At 40.1% G+C, this 15,032-nt stretch overlaps 1 protein-coding gene across 1 annotated transcript; it reads right to left on the bottom strand.

Annotated features, from left to right (window-relative positions):
- Positions 1–149: 149 nt before the first annotated feature.
- On the bottom strand, positions 150–10,125 carry KDELR3 (KDEL endoplasmic reticulum protein retention receptor 3). The gene is made up of 5 exons (XM_026696296.2): positions 9,662–10,125; positions 3,623–3,723; positions 1,726–1,884; positions 1,323–1,575; positions 150–633 (listed from the first exon to the last, which is right to left on the bottom strand). Exons 1-5 carry the CDS (start codon positions 9,750–9,752, stop codon positions 593–595), a joined length of 645 nt encoding a protein of 214 aa, XP_026552081.1. The 5' UTR covers positions 9,753–10,125; the 3' UTR covers positions 150–592.
- Positions 10,126–15,032: the final 4,907 nt, after the last annotated feature.

Consider the following 15,032-nt stretch of genomic DNA (forward strand, 5'->3'; position numbering starts at 1 on the left):
ATAAAGACTTGAAAAGAGAGATTCATAGCTCTGTGATGTTCAGGCACAGTATATTAAAAAGCTATGTTACTATTAGTTTGTAAATTGTCCTTTTGATACCATCTTGTTTTCTTTTGTAGGTATGAATAAAAACACTGTTGTCAATAAAATTCAGAAATCTTGTTTTTTATTTAAAATTACAGTTGAATATTTTAAAATGTTTTCTCTAATCCCTTGAGGGAACATTGATAGTTTAGGAAAGAGTGTTAGGACACAACTGTTTTAGTCTTTATAATCATTTGAAATTTAGCTTAAGCTTTTTAGAAAAGGGTGTAGCCATTATAGAGGATACAATGGTTACATCATCATCTGGTTTCTTTAGTTTTGAAGGAATGCTTCTTTACAAAAATACAGAAATGAGTCATCTTCGATGCTAAATAGTTAAGTTCTGAAATGTTAGTTACTTAGATTGCAGTCCCTTTGGTGCAATAATGTTTTCTAATCAAAATACAAAGAAAAAGACATATGATCTGAATTCAAATAGTGACATGGCAAAAGAGTCCTTGAATCCCGAAACAGGGGCTTCATCTGCTTTCTTCTGTGGTGCACATCTTCATATAGGCATTGGAAGACTCAGTTTCTTCCCTTTTAGTACTAAAAGAAGAGGAAGAAAAAATAGCTCAATAGTAGAAAGCAGTGGCCTTTTAGTTAACATATTTTTATGCTATACAAAGAACACTTAATGGTGTCTTTAGCACAAGAAAGTACATTGATTTCTGTACAAAGTATGCTAAGATGAATTGTTTTTTTATCTTACTACTCAAAGTAATATTTAGCAATCCTAGCATACAAAGATTGGGGTGGGGGACAACACAGTATAATTAGAAGTTAATATACTTTTTATCTCTGCTTGTGATTTAAAAAAGATGATTATGGAAATTCCCTCCAAAATCCTGCATGTGCATTTTTCGTTAAAAGTTATGAATGAAAAAGTACAACTAAGGTGATGAGAAAGCTTCTAGGTTCACAAACTATGTGACTCATAAAACAAATAATCAAAAACAAAATTGCTGTGATTGACAGCTCTCTCAAAGGAAGCTTTTGTGGGGAAGAGGTATTCAAATTCGGAAGCAGAGCCTGCTGCCTGTTTGATTAGGCCCAGCTGAAACAGGTTTTGACAGATTTTCCCCAAGGCAGGAATGCTGTCCAGAGTTGGTCTAGGAATTCTAGAACCCTGTCCTTTTAAATTGCTCATAATCCAAGAACTAACCCAAACCTGTGACTCGTGCCACAGGAGATAGCATGTCATAATCCATTTTTTAAAATCTTTTGGTGATCCTTACCTTTGGTGATATAGAGATAAAAAAAGTCACAATAGAATATTGTCTGTACTACTCCAGAAACAACAGCAATGTGATCAAAGAAGTCTTCTGTGTAATAACGCCAGATCCAGTTGGCAAGGTAAAGTGCACGATAAAGGCCCAAGAAGAAAAGGTAATGTGTTGTGATTGTCTCAGCTTCACCTGTTTTGCTAATCATAAAAAGTTGTGGAAGGATAGCCACAGATTCTAGATAAATTGAGAAAGTCCATAGTATCTGAGGAAGAAGAGTAAATCCAAAATAAATATCCAAAACATTGACATGAAAAGTTACAAATATGCATAAGCTGTTTAATAAGTAGTTTCAGAAAGCTGAGCTCCCCAAAATATGGACATCATTGTATTTAAGCAGAAACAAATATCTTACCTCTAAAGAAGTGAATTGGTAGTTTTCTAAAAATGAGAGACCTGTGACAGGAACCAAAAGGAACTCAAGACGGAAAGAATCCTGTTCACTGTCAAAGGTTTTCCGGAATTTTCCATAGATCAGGTACACAGTAGCATAGGCACAAAGTAAGAAAATAACCTACAGAGAAATAGAAATCATTGCATGCTATTTCTTAGAACTTCCCTGTTCCAAGGGCAGCTTTTCATAATTGGTCACTGACACTAAGAGTGGTAGAACCTCCACTATTTAACATCTGATGAAGTGAACTGGAGTTCCAGAAAACTTTTGGGCCCAATAAAGTAAGTTAATCTTGAAGTTCCTACTTGACTTTATGTTTCCACAGAGTAACCTGGCTTTCCCCATCTTTACTTAAAATTATTTAACAGTTAAGAGAAATAACTTTCCATAGGTTTCCATGTCATGCAAGTTCGGGTCTTTTCCCGTTTAAGATTAAGAGTATCTTGGCAACATTTCGGCGAGGTCCCACTCGCCATCCTCAGGCTGGTGCTTTCGGCTTGTGCCAGCCTGCTTGAATTGGCATGAAGCCGAAAGCACCTGCCTGAGGATGGCAAGTGGGACTTCGCCAAAATGTCGCCAAGATAATCTTATACGGGAAAAGACCCGAACGCACCTCGACTTACATACCTGTACCCGTGAAAATCTACACACACACACACACACATATATATTTATTTTTGGCAGAGTCTCATTCCAAGACCAATAAACACAGACCAAGACTCCTAACCAATCAGGATGAAGAAAAAACCATTCTGGCACAGCAGTAGACTAGCCCCAAATTTAAAACTGAAATGGCTGTGAAAGCCTGACTCACAGATGAACACAATACAGAAGCCTGATGATGGCAGACGAGATTCTGCCGAAACGTTGCTACAACTTTAAAAGCACAACTATAATGACGTGGGAAAATACCCGAACAAAGCTGAATACTATACATGTAATACTGTAATACTATACATGTAAGTACCCGCAAAAACTTAAGAAAACAAATTATGTGTGTGCATGTATGTATGTATGTGTATATATATATAGAGAGAGAGAGTAGCACTTTTTAAATCTCAGAGATTAGTCCTGGGATGCGAGTGGCTTAATCAGCACTGCTAAGAGAAAGGTGTACCTTGCTGCTCTTTGATTATTGCCATGGAAATGGGAATTTCTGCATTACACCAGCTGCTTTCTTCATGAATAGGAAGCTTGTCAACTTTTCAGTCTTTTTTTATATGTCTCTATTCATGCAGGAAAACATTTCTGTGTATTTTGGGAGTTTTATAAGTGTAGAGAAATGAAGGATATGGGGACTTTAGCATATCTGAACTTTTGGAAGCTTGAGGGCAGATTCAACTGGTAAATTTGGCAGTAGGAACATAGAAATAACTTGCAGCTTCCCACTTTTATCCCACTGGGATGGGAACAGCTAGAGAAAGCAAAAACATCTCTAGTACTGACCCTTTGCTGCCTGGGAGTTTAATTGTTTAATTGCAGTTAAGTTAGTAAAAGTGAACCTGGCTCACTCATTGACTTGTTTCTCAGAAAGTTACCAAAAGTGATCCCATGACTCCAGGACATTGCAACTGTCATAAATATGAGTCAGTTGCCAAGCATCTGAATTTTAATCAAATGACCTTGGAGATGCTGCAACAGTCATAAGTATAAAAACCGTCACTAAACGAACTTGTGAAGTCAAAGACTACCTGCATATAAATAATCTAAAATTACAATGCCTTCATTTGGAAATGGGAGGGGGTATTTAGCTATCCCTTACTCAAAATGGGCTATACTGAAATAATTGCATGACTTAAAATATATGAATTACTCAGTGAGAGAATCAACTAGCTTTCCCCCACTCCCGTTTCCTTACCTTCATGATGGTATTGTAAAAGGAGATGAAGGTTGTGAAGAGGTCAAGGTAACGGCTTGTGAAAACAAGTGCAAAGAGGATCTGACTCTTTCCTGAAATACCTGCACATCATGAGAAATGAACAACAAAGATAAAGAAACCAAGGAAAGGCTGTTTGAGGCTTTTTAAGCCTAGATGCAGATTACTTAGTTGGCTGTGGGAGGCAGCAACTGATACCTGATGCCACAACCACCCAAGAGAATCCTCTGAGATCAAAGCACCAGTTTCTGTCATGGAAAGAGACAGTAGCAGTACTGCACATTCAGTCAGGCAGTTGAGTAGTCCAGCCCAGGCCTCCCAGGTTCACATATTATTCTATTTTGTTTAATGGTTCCAGTTGCAAAAGTGCGTTTCTTTAAAAAAAAACACAGTTCTTTTTGCAAAGAAGTCTTCAGAATTCAGAGGAAACTTGGTAATTTGAGTTATTTTGAGTCAAAATGCACTGATGATGTCTCCTCGAATGGTGATGAAACATTTGCAACCAAATTGCCAAGCTTGGAGCTGAAACCAACAGCCCATCTCTGTTTTCAAGATTTCTACATACATATCTATACAGTATGAATATAAAAACATTTCAAGAGGAAAAATCACTAAAATAATTTATCTAAAAACTATACTAATGTCTACCTAAAAGCAGTAACATCAAACAAAGCTTGATACAAATGAATTAAAGTAGCTGAAAATAAATATTAGAATCATCTCTTTTTTAGAAGTATAAGACACAGTAGAACAGGGGCGGGCAAACTATGGCCCACGGGCCGCATCCGGCCCGTTGGTCTTTTTAATTCGACCCACCGAAGATTAAGGCACCCGGTTGGAGCACCCAAGCAGGAGCCAGGAAACAACAGATCCAGGCCGGACGACGGCTTGGCAGCTGCGCGGGGCAGCCAACAGCAGAGGGGAACAGAGGACAGTCCACCTGCCATCTGAAGGGAGAGAGACCCACCAGCTGCCCTTCGAGGAGCCGGTGCACGCCCAAGGTGATGGGGGAACCCTGCTGGCAACCGCGGAGCAGCGGGCAGGTGCGGGTGACTACGGGCAGGAATGGACTGACGGACGGACGGGGCGGCAGGCTTGGGAGCCTCGTGGGGTCTGCCTGCCTTGCTGGCTGCCTGCCTTCCACGTTGGCAAAGGGAGAGTTTGGGGCATCCAGGCGCAGATGTGCGCCGCCTCTCCATCCCTGAAGAACATGGAGCCCGGGACAGCGGGTAGCAGCTTCAGCACTTGCCGGGCAGATTTCTCCCATATTCAGGACTGGTTTGGTGGTATCTGACATCTGGGGCTCACATGTGTGTTTTGGGTCTCCCCCTTTTTGCAAGGGGAGGTGTGTTACTCGGTTCTCCCAGGCTGATGACCGACCTCTTGCCTTTATTTACGCCAAAGGGAGTGGGGGATTGGGGGTGGGGAATGGTCTTGCCGTGGCTGGCTGGGGAGCGTGTTTGCAGGGCTGCTCAGGAGGAGATATGGGGGTACCCGGCTCCCCAAAGTACCCTAGTTATTTCACCTGTACATGTATTTTAAAGGTGGCTAATGGAATGTTTGTGTGTGTGTAGTGACAGCTCCGATGATGTCATATGCTGCTACGACCTCCGTTCTCCGCAAGTTCGTTTTGTCCCTTCCATAAAGAATCTTTCGCTGTCAATCCGGACTGTTGGAGAGAATTGCGCTCGGATTTCCACAATTCCCACCCTTCGTGGACTGGGCTCCGTTTCCAGCGACGAACAGTTTTGCAAGAGCGTCTGCTTGACCATGCTAACCATGAAAACATCCGGGGTTTACGCCAGGGGTGCTTACTCAGGAGAAAACCTCTCTTGATCGCTGTTCAAGGTAGCGTCTGACTGACTGACAGGGGTAGATTTTGCGGTTTCTGCATTGACACCCCCCCCCCCAAGCCTTTTCAAAGCATCTCAACTACAGTGCCCATGATCCCCAGCAAGAAGAGTTTGGGATAATGGGATAAAGTTAGGCACGGTTGGAAAGTACCCTAGAGCAAAGGCCTGCTTGACATTCTTATAGGACCTATAAGAAAAAAGGACCTTTTTTCTGTTTATGTTTGATATGTACTGTTAACAAATGCAGTTTTTTATATGTATGATATCTTGTGCTGACCCGGCCTGTCTGTCAAATTTTAAAAGTCAATGAGGCCCCCGAGCCAAAAAGTTTGCCCACCCCTGCAGTAGAAGCTATTAAGACTAGTGATTGTCCCACAAAACCTCAGTAAGACTTACTTCCCACTACAAACAGACTAGTACTAACAATCTTTTTTAAAGACAGAAGAATGCTCAAGTAAGAGCTGAGAAAATTAACCTTTTAGTCTTGATTTGGAGCAATGATTTCTGGGAAGTTGTTTTCAAAAGTGGTTATACTATACAACATGTTGAAATAATTGAACCATGCTGCCTTATTTTGGGAGGGAACTACATCAGGATAATTTAAAAGTTAAATGTTTATCCAGAATACAGACTGTACAGGCCTTGGTCTTTTATCACAATAGAATAGTCTGCAATTGTAAGGAGGAAGGAATAGAGTTAGGCTTGATTTGTCTATATAGAGAGCCTCTTTTCTGTATGTACCTCTCCAGCTCTCATTCACGTATAAATACGCCCAAAATGTCAAATGTTTCTATTCTGTCTGAGAAGGGAATCATTGGATAATTCCAGTGATCTAAAATCTTGTACATTTCCCAAACCAAATACTATTTATAAAAGAGAAAAAGCGTGGATGGGTGAATCAGCAAGTTGAAGACAAATTTTCAGACATTGTAATTCAATCATTCAACTGGCTGACAGGTTCTATTTTTTTCTATATTTCTCACAGTGTCACCGTGGGGCTGATGAAGAACATTTGAACATTGGTGATGATCCACCCTAATCAGTTACAAAATTTTCATCCTGTTTGGGTGAATTGCAACCAAATTATACAAGGGGATACAGCCTATAATTTTTAGTCTCAGCCCAACTGAAGTCCACAGGATTTTTTTTACCATTCATTCTGAACATCCCAAACATCTTTGAATGTGTTTCGCTTCTCATCCAGGAAGCTTCTTTACCTCTGAGAGCTTCTTGGATAAGAAGCAAAATGTCATTAGAGAAAAACAAGAAAGTCCAGTTACCTCTTGAAAAAGCACCTTTGGGACAAATATGTCCTGGATGACTGATTATCTCCATAGACATTCACTATAAAATTAATGGAAAGTCCCATTAATCTCTCTCCACCCTGTTTTCCATTCATCCAATCCCTCTGGAGGGAAAAAAGCTTACAACATAGAGGACACTTACTTTGGAGTAAGCCTCACTAAATTCAGTAAGAGTAAAACTAGTTCCTTAAATGTATGTATAGCTGAATTGAGCATATACCTCTATCATTCTACTGTACAATTTTCAACAGTACCCAGTATCGGAATGTTGTAGTCCCATTAGCCCTTTTATGTGGCAAGCACTTGTCTTTTGTGCATTGATTGGTGCGTATAGGAGGTGGAGCTCTCGCCTCACAATCAGGAGGCTGTGAGTTTGACCCTAGGTAGAGGCTAATATTTGGAATAGGACTCTCCTGCTTGTGCAGGGGGTTGGACGAGATGACCTCCAAGGTCTCTTCCAACTCTGTTATTCTATGAGTTCTATGAGGTGAAGAGACAGAGCTGGAAAGACACTAGTGTTACATCTGTCTTTATTCACCAGTGGAAGTAACTCCACCCCATCATCCGCTACTTTGTTAACCCTCCTTGGATATTCTTTCTGAGACTTCATAAAAAATTCAGTACATTGGATGGGAAAAGAAGGATTCTGGAATATATTTAAACATGCAGGGAGGGGGAAAGGGGGGTTTTTTGCGCCTTTTTGTTACTACTCTGATTAGATCCTCTCTTTTTGGAAATTTGAAGTTGGCTGGTAGCTTCAGAAAAGTGCTGGCATAAAATGATTGCAAATAACAATATAAGCAAAACAGGAAAGGAAAGCAATCTATTGTAGAACATAGAAAAGAGTAGACTAAGTCCCTGAGAAACAATCATTTTATGAGCTAGAGCAGTGTTTTCCAATCCTAGCCACTGGGTAAGTGAAGTTCACACATCTTAAAGTCTCAAAGTTTGAAAACAGGGCTAGAACATTAAAAAAAAGTTCTTACAAATGTTCAAAGTCAACTTATTTATTGTACAGATAAGTTCTACAAGCAATCTGTTATTCTTTAAGATGCTACATGATTCTTTTCTTTTTCTCTCTCTAAATAGTTATTCTGGTGACCTGTTTGGATCTTACTGGGGTTTATTTCCCATTGCTTTGCCTCAAACCCAACAATGAAGGCCTTAAGTAAACTTTTAAAAAATAAAAAGAAGACACCTGGATGGAGGGTTGAGAAGGCAACAGGGAAATACAAAAACAAGAGGAATGCTAACGCTTAATCCAAGCTTGTATGTACTGATGTATTTTAAAGAGAAAATGTGTCACAAGTTATCTCTGGGTCTTTGACAGCACAAACATTCTAGTTACTGAACTCAGGGGACATCACACCTGGTCTTCCATCTCTGCCATCCAAAGTGGGGATGTTGCAAAAGACTAGAAATTCACCACTTCAAGTACAACATCTAATTTCTGAAATCCATCAAACAAAGGCTGGGGCAGGGTGGAGGGTTAGGGAGACAGACGATTAGAAAAGAATTTGAACTGCATGGACATTGTTCGAAATTGGTTACTGCTGATGCTTGTGTCTGGAATAATCACTGCAGTTGCAGACATTCTAAGTTTCACAGTCTAAGTGGAAGAAATTAAAAGTGAATATTCCTATTAGTGCATTTTTTTTTCAATAATAGTGACTGTGGACAGGTATGCTCTATAAAAATAATCTGAACCGACAAACATAATTGTCTCTGCTTATTTAACCTCCTATAGTATTTGTTATCAGATGCGTACACATCAACATCAGAAACTATACAATGTTTGCATTATATAACTTCATAGCACCACTTCTTCTAAACACATATTTCATTCTCAGAATCAGGAAGAAGATTGGTGTGATAGAGTGGAATAGGCTTGCAAAGAGGAAGCTGGGCATAAGGTATTTCCCGCTACCCCAGGTCTAGGAAATACCGATTGTGGCAAAGGATGAAACAGGTGAGAAGAAATCAAGAAAGTTAAGTAACTGGTATGAAGTTGGAGTCTTAGAAACTTTTTTCAGGAATACGGTATAGGCTTCAGTGCCTGAAATTTAACGTTTTTTATCTAGACTAATAAAGATGATATTGTTAAAATGGAATGTAATTAAAATTTTTCATAGTTTTTATCTACATTCAAGATAGTTTTTTTAAAAAATATAAAAACTCCAATCAATATTGGCTCCACACCAAATATCAAAAAGTGTATGTGTTGCTATGGTAGTAAGATTTATACCTCAAGTTGCAAACACTGTGGAGACCAGAAGACAGGGGCAAGACTTTCAGAAAGGTGGACAGGTGGAGAACTATTCTGCCTTCCTTGCATTCCCTTGGCTAGCCTGCTGCTGTTAAGCATGTTGGAGCACAACTTTGTTGAGCTGCTCCTCCTGTTGGTTCTGGCCCTAACACTGGGAGACAGAAGGGATGCCATCTTTTTGCTTGTCTTAGGCTGCAAAAGTTCTTGACTAAATTTCCTAGTCTTCTAAATCAGATTAAATGTGTTTTCTTGCCTCCTCCTCTACTGCAATAAAAAACTTTTATCTAGATTGGGAAAGGAAGAAATTTAGTTTTGATCAAGGAATTACAAAGTGCTGCTGAGCTGAATAACTCATTTCCTGATTTCCTTCCCATATACTTTATTCCATATTTATTCCTCTATGCTTTATTATAACAGTGTGCTACACATCTAGGATGAATGTCACCCCAACAGCCTAAGGCTAAATCCCAAATCTGACACTCTGTGGTCCATTTCTGTTCAAGTAACAAATTTCTGGCTGGCCTGCCATTCTATATGGCTTTCTCATCAGTTTCAGCAAGATAGAGAAGAGAATAATGATAATAACAATAAAACCTACCAGAACATGACTTTGATTTCCAGATTTTCACTATCAAAATGATCATAGCTAAGAGATGAGAGACATCTCCAAGGATCCGAAATACATTCATGATGGCCCAAGAATGTCCTACAGGAATCTGAAGAAAATCAAGGGAATGTAAATTGAAAAGGAAGATGCCGATTCTCCACACTCAAAGGTGCTGCTTCTCCTCTGTCGGCTTCTGGCTTAATGATCCCTTTTCATTAAATTTCTTTGGATGTGCCTGTTTCTAGGTGAAAAACTCTCACACAGCAGAAATCTTCAGAAATATCATGCATGGAAGTTTGAAATTAAAACTTGGTTGTACTCTGCATAAACCAAAAGAAATTCCTTTTACATTCTTCTGTAGAAAGTTTCTGCCTTCTCTGAAACTGATCAACTCCTCTCAACCAAGTAATGGAAGAACATTAGAGAGCAGCCTCAGTGCAGGCACTGGGTGACGTGGCGTAGATGCTGTTTGTACAGAGAGGATGGTGGAAGGAGGCGGGAGCGGCTGCTAAGCCAAGTTAGCTAAACTTTCTCTTGCATCCCTTGACTTCTCAAGTTACAGCTTGAAATGTCCTTAAAGGGAAAAAGGCAGGGAGGAGGCAGATGACTTTCTAACTGGGGGAGGTGGGCCAAGCCACTGATATTGTGGCAGTGTAACTAGCATGCATAGGCAGTGATAGCCCAGGTTCCCTTTGGAACAGCTTTCCAGGAGGAATCCTTTATTTGGACTCATATTTTCCCCCTTCCCACCACCATTTCTTGACCTGCATATGGATTCCTTCTTCCACATCTACAGATTTTCGGGTACACAGTTAAGGGACTGTTGAGGATCTGGAAAGAGTGCAGGGAAGGATGGAAGAAGCTTACAAACTAAATTCCACAAAGAATAGTTAAAGGAACTTGATGTATTTAAACTAAAGAAGAGAAGATTAAGGGCTAGGAGTGCAACATTTGAATGCATAAAGGAATATTAGAGGGCAGAGGGCGTGGATTCTCCATAGCACCTGAAGGTAAAACAAGACTCAATGGTGGAAGTTTTACATGAGATCTAAATTTAAATCAGTGTTTTTCAACCTTGGCAACTTAAGAATGTGCGCAAATATGCTGGCTGGAGCATTTTGGAAGCTGAGGTTCACATTCCTTCTAGTTCACAAGCTAGAGAAATACTGAGAAATACTGATTTGAAGCAAAAAGGAACTGTAAGAATTCCTGATGTAAGAATTCAGAGGTAGTGAAACAGCTTGTCTCCTGAAGTACTATCCCAAGAAAAGATTGGGCAGCCATTTGTCTAGGAGGGTATGAGGATTCTTGCACTTGTCAGGGAGTTGGATTAGATGACTTCCAAGGTGCCTTCCAATCCCATGATTCAGTATATTAATGAGTGCAACCCAACTCAATCCACTGTAGAATGTAAAGGCACCCATGAATAATCCAAAACATGCATATATATTAAAAAAAAAACTTTAAATTTAAAAAGACTCTTCTTAGTAATATTGGGTGGAGGGTGCTGAAAAATAAAGTAGGATTTCAAAAGATTGGTTTGTAGAGCAGAGTAGAATTCTTTATTGGCCAACTGTGATTGGACACACATGGAATTTATCTCTGGTACACAAACTCTGTTTACAAGAAGTGATAGGTCATAGATCATAAATCATAGTTACAATCATTAATCATAAGATGCAAACAACAAGTGATAAATCATAAAGTACCAATGGAAGAAGATAGTAGGAAAGATGAGAAGATGAGAAATTAGAATATGAGGAGGATAATAGCAATACACCCTAACTACATGGGTAAATATCTTTAGGCCTAAAGACCAGTGCTGTGAGAATTGGGTGTTCAACAGAATAATGGCACGAAGGGAAAATACACGTCCATGCAATGTTTAAACTTTGGAATGCAAAGAAAAGGTGATAATCACCTCCTTAGATGGGCTTCAAAGAAAGTTGGGTTGACTATTGTGAAAACAGAACATTCAGACCAGACTAGGACATTTTGCTTCCTGTATATCATCAAAATATATGTATTTTTTTTTGGCTCTCTGCATCTTTCTGCCATTTGTTCATTATCCCAACTGGGCGTAGAGTTTCTTATCTGCTCAAACCTGCTACTGTACAGTAGTACTAGCATGTGTCAATATTGAAGTATACGGGCAACTCCTGATGGATTGGAGGAAATGCCTGTTTGCCAGATCTCTGAACCAGGTGTTTTCCCAATTATTTGGCCACAAACTGATCTGACATCCCCATCATTACCCATCAAATGATTATTTTGTTTACAGAACTACAGTATATACCTTGCTTACAATAAATTTATCTGCTTTTCTTAACAGTCAGTTATACTCTCAGCTTACTCCGGCTCCTGTTCTTATTGGATTTTCTCTTGTCATATAAAGTATTGGCGCCCTCTTTTCAATGATCAGGATCACACTTCGCAACAGTGAACTCCTGAGATAAGCAGGCAACACCATCCGCAAAAAGCAAACCTCTTAGGAGGCCAGGAACTATGAAGAGAACAGTACTCTTCCTCCTAGCCTCATTGTTTGAGAGCAGCATCCTTCTGCCTCAAAGTAGGACCTGGCATGGAGTTCTTGTTTTTTTTTAATTCAGCAGCACAATGTACTACTTGGTGTAAATGTCAATTTCAATTCATGTGGCTAATGGCTTATTTGGGTCTACAATTTTAGGACTTGAGGGGCCAACAAAATGCATCATTCTGTATGTGTGTGTTGAAAAATAAATAAAAATTTTAAGTGGGTGCTGTCCTCTTGACATATTAAGAGAAAAGGGGCCAGCCCTAGTTAGTGAAGCTAGAAACATGAAACAATAAGGCCTTAAGAGATGCAAACAGCCCCTCCAATGATGCCAACAAACTGTATATTTTTAATGACAGAAGGAAACTATTATATATATATGTACACACACACAATTTATTACACAATTGCCAATTATCTTACCCTGGTTTCATATAGATTGAATTTGCCCTGGCTCTGCCCACATCCTTTATCTGACCTCACCTAGGTTTTTTTTGGAGTGTGAGTCTCAGCTTATCTATCAAAGTCCAAAAATGATGCACCCCTCCCTTAAAGAGTGGAATGATGAGCAGGTACTTAGCGTGACACAACATTCCCTTGCCAAGGAAATTACCCCTCCCTCCCCCTCAAATCTGGAGCACCTCCTGTGGCTGTCGTAATCTAGAGTGAGAATTTGCCCTGCAGTGGGTGCCACAGTAGCCTAGCTCAAAAGGAAGATGAGTGAGCAAGGACCCATCTCTTTCCCTTCAAAGCAACCTTGTGCTGCTGCACTTTCTCATGCCATGTTCTTCAGGCTGAGGAGAAGGCAGAGGAGGAGGCAACCAAGCATGAGCGATCCAAAGGCTCTGATTGTGACATCCATGTGCCATCAAATGGCTGAGGGAGGATGTGGGTGAAGACAGGCTTGAAAGAAGGGGGTAGAGTTTCCAAATTTGGAATAACTGAGAAAGAAAAAGTTGGCACATGAAGTGGGGACAATTAAAAATAAACCTTCCCCCACCTCCTCTCTTGCTGCAAAATAAGCTTGAAGAGCCTCACTCCAGGTGTCTCCCTGTCTCCTAAAATAACCCAGAATGCTGCTACTGTCTCTCTCTTTTTCTCTGTGATGCTTTCCTCCCCATCTCAGCGAGTGCCTTGAGTTTCCATGGTGACTGCAAGCCATGTCGCTAGGGTGACAAGAAAGAAAAATATTTAAAAAATCAAAAAAGAGGTATTTTGTGTTTTTTTTTTACTTGAGGGATTTATTTATTCTTTTTTTTTTTTTAACCAAGATGAGGCCTAGTCATTTTCAACCCTTGTCCAGCTGGGTACCTCCTAGAGTCACGGCCATGCTGCCTAAGAATCTAACACCCCTAATGATACATATTGAGGAAGACATTCTTTTTCCTAAGACTTCTTCTCCATCACAACTGCTTACATACACATAGAGTACGTAAGAATGTCTTGTAGGAGATGCCTGATTCCTCTTCTACACCAGCAGTAGTAGAGCATGCTCCTTAAAAGTTCTCCCACATGGCATGTTGATTTCAGAGTTGGTTTTGATTAGAATGATGTATAAGTCCAATCAAATAAATAAATAATCCAATTCTTATTTGTTATGGATATAAAATTTCTGCATATGCCCTTCAAAATCTGAAGGCATGTGCAAGAAAGAATTGCAAAACATGGGTCTGAGTCTTGAATTTAGGGCCTCCAAGCATGGAGGTTTGCTTTATGTATTTATGGTAATATTTATATTCCTCAGTCTTCTGCACAATTCTAGGCTCCTCACAACAATTACTAACATAAAAATATAAAACAATGAAACAATTGGAGAGAAACACAACAGCAGTAATAAAAGCCACGAAAGCAATGTGATAAAAAAGCGACAAGTTTATACACAGTAGGCCTTCCTCTGAAGTCAACTTCCTATATTTCTTAGGGAAAGCTACTGCGAAGGAACAACTCCTAAGGAGTCCTCTCCAACACCAAAAGTGTCAATTCTCTTTCTATCCTGCTTCTTCAAATTCTAACATATATATCCATAAAGTATTACATGGAATAACATTACTTGCATTATTCTGATCTTTCTAGATATAGAACAGGGGTGTCAAACTTGATTTCAATGAGGGCCGCATCAGGTTGTGTTAGACCTCGGGGGGCCAGGGTGGGCATGGCCAGGGTAGGTGTGGCCAGCTTGACGTCACTTGTGCCGGGGGGCACCTGTGGAGGCCCAAGCGTTTGAAAATGGGCTCCTAATATCTGTTTTTGGCTGCGATGGCCTCCTGCAACCCTCTGCCAGCGAAAACAGAGCTCTGTTTTTGCCGTCAGAGGGCTGCAGGAGGCCTTTGCTACCCAAAATGGGGCCTGGGAGGGCCATGCGTGGCCCTCTTGAGCTCCATTTTTGCTCTCAGAGGCACTGGGGGCTGGTCCTTCACTGTTTCCAGGGTGGCCCCATGGGCCAGATCTACTGTAAGCACACCGCAGGCAGGATCCTGTTCTTGAGTTTGATAACTTTGGTATAGGCAGATCACAACAATTGATCTTTTGGTTGAAGACCTCAAAGCTTTTGTGGCTGTTCTATTCTTAAGTGCTATTTGGTATTTTTTTGTGGACTGGGTGGACTACAGAATCAGCAGAATATGCTTCCTATCCCATGGCCATGTTATGTGAACAAGACCAATAGAAACCAGAGACTTGAGATGAAAATCGATGTAAAATTTTGCAGCTCAAAGACAACAGCAGTGAGTTAGAAATGCCTATTGAAATAATTAAAAAAACTAAATAATAAAAATAGCTTGGGGTGACAGTACATTTACAATTGAGGTCCATAGAAAAGTTTTATAAACT

This window comes from Pseudonaja textilis, chromosome 5 (assembly GCF_049901715.1).
Source record: "Pseudonaja textilis isolate UNSWEBS1 chromosome 5, rPseTex1.2, whole genome shotgun sequence".
Classification (NCBI taxonomy): Eukaryota; Metazoa; Chordata; class Lepidosauria; order Squamata; family Elapidae; genus Pseudonaja; species Pseudonaja textilis.